Raw genomic sequence first — 7,143 nt, 5'->3', positions numbered from 1 at the left:
CTAATTTCTCCTTAAATTAAAAAATTACATGTATTAATACTAGCCCTTGATTTTCTTGATCTTGTGGCTGTGATTTGTTCTCTAGTTATATGGTTAAGAGGTGTTTGCCATAGATCATGACCCTATATATATATATATATATATATATATATATAGAGTCCCATTATTCACAAATCCACTCTTAAAGACCGAACCACCGAACCATACCAAATTAGGGTTTTTAGATCTAGTTTTTTTATAGATGAGAGACACAAATTTATCAATTATTTTCACCTTCATCACGAGCCTATTTTAATTCATCTGAAGGTAAATAAGTCATACGAACGTGTTACGAAGATTTAACTTCTTTCCAGTAGGTTTTTACTTCATTCCAGTAGGTTTTTACTTCATTCCAGTAGGATTATTACTTCATTCCAGTACGTAAATGCGGTTTCGCCGTCGCGTGCCGTTCTTTCTCTCCACAATATCTATCACCACCGCCGCAACGCTGATATGGTGTAATAAACACATGGAATGATATAATAAATTATTGGAATGAAGTATGTGTAGAAGCATTTGAAGTCTTACTGGAATGAAGTAAAAACCTTATCCAATGAAGTAATAACGTTTCTGAATGAAGTAATAAACGCACTTGAATAAATTGCATTTTTTAATGTAAATAAAGTAAAAACTCAGGTCAATGAATTCAAATGAAACATATGTTGAATCATTTCAAAACCTACTGGAAGAAAGTAAAAACACGTTGTAGTTTAAAGGTATTACGTACGGAATGAAGTAATAAACCTATACAATGAAGTAAAATGGGCTTGTAATGAAGACCGAAAAATTTACACAGCAGCACATCTCATCAAAAAAACTAGATCTAATGGCCCAGATTTGGTCTCTAGTTCGGTCTTTAAAATTGGTTCGACATTGATCACAACTCTAATGGTTATTAAAAATTAAAACTTATCTACTTTTTTTATTCAATCAAATTGCCAAAAGGGTAGTTTTGGAATTAGGGGAGAAGGAGAGAAACTATCGCTGCTCTTCGGATTCATTCTTTTCAGAAAAGCTGTGAATGAGGAGCTTCGATCTTGATCTGCTACGGGAGGATTTGCTTTTTCCGGTGGAGTAGTACGACGACGACGGAGTTAACGGCGGTATCCAATCACGCCGCTGCTCCAGCCGCCATAGTTTCCGGCCTGCTGTCAACACACCCAGGTGGTGCTGCTCCCCGAACTCAGCCTACTCCGAGGTGGAGCCGTCGTCTCCGTCGTTACACTTCCATCTACTGTCGCCGACTTCGCTACCGTGCAATTCTCCTCTTTCTCTCGTTTCACCCCACCAAAACAAGCCCCAAATTCCTTTCTGTCTCTCTCCCAATTTCTTACTTCCTTCATCAAATTCTTCTTCCAAAGTTCAACATCAACGTCCCTCTTCTCTAAACAAAACTAGAAGTCTGTCTCTCTCTACTCCTAACTGCAAAAATCTTCTTCTTCTTCTTCTTCTTTTACCGACGCAGCCCCAATTCCCTCTCGGTTTCTCTTGGATTTGGAGTTGAAAGAAAGTGGCATAACTTGTAGTTATGGGAAGACTTACAGATGATTGTTTCTCGAAATTGTTGCGTTGAAAGTAAACTGAATTTGTTCCTAATCTTCGTGTGGTAAAGATCATGGAAAAAAATTCCTCAATTGAAAAGAGTGGCTGATTTTGATTTTGCATATTTAGTTGTTATACATATTTCTGACGGGAAATTGTATACAATGGAAAATATAATACCACTAGGGGGAATTGCTCGAACAAGAAATGCATATATTGTCTGGTCTGGTTTGATATTGGACGATTTCCGGTGGAAATCGTCGCGGTAGATTGAAAGAATTTCTGAGTGGAGAAGAATAGATGGAGTATATGCATAGTTTACGAAGAATTATAATTGTAATGAACAAAATAACGTACTTGATGAAGTTATAATTTCAAGTAATGAAGTAATATGAACTGAACTGTGTTGTATGCATCGTTTGCGAAGGATTATAGTTGTAATGAACTAAATAACGTAATTGATGAAGTTACGACCACATGTAATGAAGTAATTTGAACTACCTTGAACTTTAATTGGGTTATTACTTCAGTCCATTACCTTATTAAATGAGGTTATAACTTCATCAACATTGACATACATCATAATAAAGAATAAATACTTCATTTTAAAAACACTTCACAAAGTCTATTCGCTTTAAATTTTGTAAAAAGGTTAAACAAATTCAAATTCAAAGTGGAATGAAGTAATAATCTACTGGAATGAAGTAATTAACTATTGGAATGAAGTAATAAATCTATTGGATGAAGTAATAAACTATAAATGAAGTAATACACGCCTCTGTCATTAGGTATTGCTCTGTTGTCACTTTGGTGATTGAATTATGCAATTCCCTTGGTGTACAAAATAGGTAACAGCCTCTCCCTTGGTAATTGCTATGTTGTTATTTTATTCAACTTGTATTGTTAGTGGCTACGAATTTGGAGAAAAAAAAATATAAAAATCATCGTTATTTAGATTTCTATATTACTTCATTCAACTAGACTCTTACTTCATTCAGTTACATTATTACTTCATTCACCTAGATTATTACTACTTCATTATTTAACTATCTATATTCTTTCATTTGACTAGATCACTACTTCATTTTATTCTATTATATTATTTCATTCAAATATTTTTATCACTTCATTCGACTAGGTTATTACATTAAGGGATTCTTGAGCATATGTGGAAGAGTGATCACTACTTCATTCATATGTGCATTTACTTCATTCAACAAGTATACCACTTCATCACAATAGGATTTTACTTCATTGAACTTCAATTGGGTTATTACTTCAGTTCATTACCTTATTAAATGAGATTATAGCTTCATCAACATTGACATACATCATAATAAAGAGTAAATACTTCATTTTGAAAATACTTCACACTGTCTATTCGCTTTAAATTTTGTAAAAAGGTTAAACAAATTCAAATTCAAATTCAAAGTAGAATGAAGTAATAATATACTGGAATGAAGTAATTAACTATTGGAATGAAGTAATAAATCTACTGGATGAAGTAATAAACTAAAAATGTAATTTGACAAAAATACACTCGGTTGAAGTAATTTGGCTACCTAATGAATGCGAAAATTTTCACTACATCATCTCATCTCATCCATTAAAAATGCATATATTGCTTGATTCGGGCTAGAGAAGCTTCGAGAACAATTTATCGTCATCCGGTTTGATTTAAAAGTATTTCTGGTGGAAATCGTCGCTGTAGATTGAAGGAATTTTGGGGAGCGGAGAAGAACAGTTGGAGAACTGTGTTGTATGTATAGTTTGCGAAGAATTAATATTGTAATGAACTAAATAACGCACTTGATGAAGTTATAACCTCAAATAATGAAGTGATATGAACATAATTGTATTATATGCATAGTTTGTGAAGAATTATAATTTAATAAACTAAATAACGCACTTGATGGAGTAATAACATCAAGTAATGAAGTAATATGAATTGAACCGTGTTGTATGCATAGTTTGTGAAAAATTATATTTGTAATGAACTAAATAACGTACTTGATGAAGTTATAACCACATGTAATGAAGTAATTAACCACTGAAATGAAGTATCAAAACTACTGGAATGAAGTAACAAATTACAAACAAATAAATGTATCATTATATTGTCAGAAAACAAATAAATGAAGTAATAAATTACAAACTAATAGATGAAGTGATGGAACTATCTGAATTAAGTAATAGCTTGGTTAAATGAATTAATATATAATGAATGAATAATATTAGAAATGAAAAGAACCAAATGACTATTAATATTGACGTATAACATATTGTACTAATAAATTGAAAAATACCAGTGCAGAACTTATTTCCAGTAGGTATTACTTCATTTTAGTAGGTGTTTACTTCATTCCAATAGGTTTATTACTTCAATCCAGTACGTAATAAATTGAAAATGAATATATTTTTACTTCATTCTAGTACGTTTATACTTCATTCAAGTAAGTGTATTACTTCATTCCATCCATTACGTAATAAATTGGAAATGAAGATATTTTTACTTTATTCCAGTAGGTTTATTACTTCATTCAAATGTGTCATTACTTAATTCAAATAGGATTTTAGTTCATTCCAATAGGTTTTCACATGATTCAACACATGTTTATTTCAAATTCATTGATTTTTTTTACTTTATTCACCGTAAATAATAGCACAATTTATTCCAGTAGGTTTATTACTTCATTCCAAAAATTTAATACTTCATTATACTAGGTTTTTACTTCATCCAGTAGGACTCCAAATTCTTCTACAAAACTCTGCCCCAATAATTGAACAAATGGATTGACTAGGAATGTAAGTTACGAAGTAAAGACTGAGTAAGCTTCTAAAGCTGGATCCTTTAAGGAATTTCCCCTACATACAACAAAAAGATAAGTTATTAAGCTCCAAAGAGATCAATGAAAAAATCAATATCATCGTTACACCGTTTTCTACTCTGTTAATCGCAACATGGAAAGTACAGAACAAACAACATGAAACAACTAGCGACAACAACAGGAAGAAGAGGGAGAACATACTCGGAAGAAATGATTGCTCAAACAATATCTTCATCATATCAAGTGTACGCTTCATTCTCAAAAGATTTCTCGTGTTACTCCTGATCGTGCGCACGCAATCAGATCTAACATCGTTATCTATCATCACTGGCAGCACAGATACTGATTTTGAAGCCTCCACAAGATCCTTCACCTGAAATGAATCGTACAAGAAATTCTGCAACCATGTCGAACAATACAATACCAATCATGCTTCTTATTCTAGGAATGTATTCACACTCGCTCCCTCAACTACTGAAGCAGGCGAACCCTAGTGTTGAAGCAAACAGATTCAATCTCTCTCCGGCATCAGTTATCATCGAACAACAATGTCCCGGTTGAAGAGAATGGCGGCGAAACATGTTGGGGAATCATCTGGAGGTGATTTAATGTCTATGTTTTCTGTTCTTCGTTCTTAATTTGGTGTTTTCGGTAGAACTTTGCTTCCATTGGTGTTCATTTATGCGAACTCCGAAAATGTCACATTGTTTTGGCCTATTACAGTTGAGTATCAATGGAGTTTGTCCAGTGAATCTATTACTTGTTTTGGTGATAATGAAGGCCATGTGTTGTCTTGTTGTATTGATTTGACCAATGTATTGTTTAGATATTGGGTTTTTCCAAATATGTCTCACTGTTTTTTCCGATTACAATTGGGTAACAATAGAGTTTGTCCAGTGAATCTATTACTTGTTTTGGTGATAATGAAGGGCGTGTGGTGTTTTGTTGTGTTGATTTGTCCAATGTATTGTTTAGATATTGTAGAAGCGAGTTCTTTGCACATTTAATTTCAAATTTCTCTTGACATTTAGCAGACACTATTGATCTCTTGCCATAGTAATTGTGATGTATCTCCTCTGTTGTAGTGATGTATCTGATGGGTTGATGAACAAAGAGAAATTTTGGCCTTCATTTAAGTGATGTGTTGATGTATCTCCTCTTTTGTTGATGTATCTGCTGTGTTGATGTATATATGCTCTGTATTGATGTAAGAAAGTTTGATATCTCCCTTGTATTGATGTATCTGCTGTATTGATGTATCTCCTCTATTGTAGTGATGTGTCGTACTAGCTATGTAGATATTACAAATGTTAATGTCAATCATTGTAAACATTATAGGTACAAAGCGTAATAAAGCCTCAACTGCAATCGTTGTAAGCAATAGGATTGATGCAACTGATGATGGGGCAACGCTCCTAATCAAAAGGAATACAAGAAATTTTGTGAAGATTTTACAATGTTTGAATGAAAAACAAATAGCAGCAGTTACAGAAATGGGGTTTGGAGAACTTATACATTACAATGTTTATGCAATACCAAGAGAGTTGGCCTATTGGTTGTTAAACAATTTTGACCCAATTAAATGCAACATTGCGCTACCAGGTAGTGGGCCTGATTTGCACATAGATGAAAGTGATGTAGAATTGACATTCGGTTTTCCACGAGGTGACGTCAGAGTAGAAAGGATTGACAGGCAGGATGATCTAACCATAATGAGTAAGATAGCAGGTGTAGTGGGTAAAAAAAGACCAAACGTTAAAGCTAGTAAGGTTGCAGAGGAGATGTTGAAGGACGTTGAAGGTGGAGCTTGGTTTAAAAAGCTTTTTCTAATTTTGTTGGAGGACGTTGAAGGTGGAGCTTGGTTTAAAAAGCTTGGCTATGTTAGGCCAAAAATATTACATTTCATCGAAGATATTACAGATTTTCGTCATGTCAATTGGTGTGGGTATATGATTTCCGTTCTGCTTAAAATGCATAGACATTGGAAAGAACACAAAACAGCAACATTTAGTGGTCCAATTGTTTTTTTGGTGGTAAGCTCCCAAATTAAATTCAGTATTTTCTTGTGTTGACATGCGCATACTGTTGTGTTGATTATAACCTCGTATTGTGTTGATGTTATATACTTTAATTATATTTTGTCAGTGTTGCTATGTTGATCGAATTGTCCATGGCCAACGACCTATGCCACGTTGCTATCCTACGGTCAAAGGATGGACTGAAGGTCTTTTGAAAGAGCGGCATGAAGCAGAAAAAAAGGACGGGTCTTATGGCAAGGGATATTTAGATCAACAGTTTGACAAACGTCAAGACAAGTCTAGGGCTGAATTCGTTGACGGTGGTTTAAGCGAACGACAGAGTGGAAAACAACCAACTAATTATCCGAGAAATACGACACACCTATCTGGGACAAATGGTACCATTAAGGTGGCTGATGCTGTGATCAATCTAATGCAAGTACTGAAGGATACTCCTGTAGAAATACGAAGTTCAGACTATTTCAAAATGATGTGGGACATGATGAGGAGGGCATTCGGTATAGCTTATACCACAATTGAACAAAACACAAATCCAGTGGGAACCCTCACACAATCAATGTCACAGGAAGAGTGTCATGGTAGTCAATGGTCCGAGACATTGGATGCGCTCTTGAAGGGGGCTGAGGAGTTGTTAGACAAAAGACATGAGTTCCCAAGTTTTAGTTTGGGCATGGGGTTCACACAAGTAAGTGTAG

At 34.3% G+C, this 7,143-nt stretch overlaps 1 protein-coding gene across 1 annotated transcript; it reads left to right on the top strand.

The window, feature by feature from the left end:
• Positions 1–4,902: 4,902 nt before the first annotated feature.
• On the top strand, positions 4,903–6,276 carry LOC121808848. Its single transcript, XM_042209420.1, has 3 exons — positions 4,903–5,009; positions 5,748–6,219; positions 6,261–6,276. Exons 1-3 carry the CDS (start codon positions 4,958–4,960, stop codon positions 6,274–6,276), a joined length of 540 nt encoding a protein of 179 aa, XP_042065354.1. The 5' UTR covers positions 4,903–4,957.
• The last annotated feature ends 867 nt before the right edge of the window (positions 6,277–7,143 follow it).

The sequence above is a fragment of the Salvia splendens genome, chromosome 6 (assembly GCF_004379255.2).
Source record: "Salvia splendens isolate huo1 chromosome 6, SspV2, whole genome shotgun sequence".
NCBI classification, from domain to species: Eukaryota; Viridiplantae; Streptophyta; class Magnoliopsida; order Lamiales; family Lamiaceae; genus Salvia; species Salvia splendens.
Note: the sequence above shows the minus strand (reverse complement) of the source record. Positions and strands in the feature narration are given on the sequence as shown.

Excerpts from the sequence above, each read along its gene's own strand:
- LOC121808848 (XM_042209420.1), top strand. The coding sequence starts at position 4,958 with ATGTCCCGGTTGAAGAGAATGGCGGCGAAACATGTTGGGGAATCATCT. Across the intron at positions 5,010-5,747 it reads TGTTGGGGAATCATCTGGAG|GTACAAAGCGTAATAAAGCC; the intron begins GTGATTTAATGT and ends TAAACATTATAG.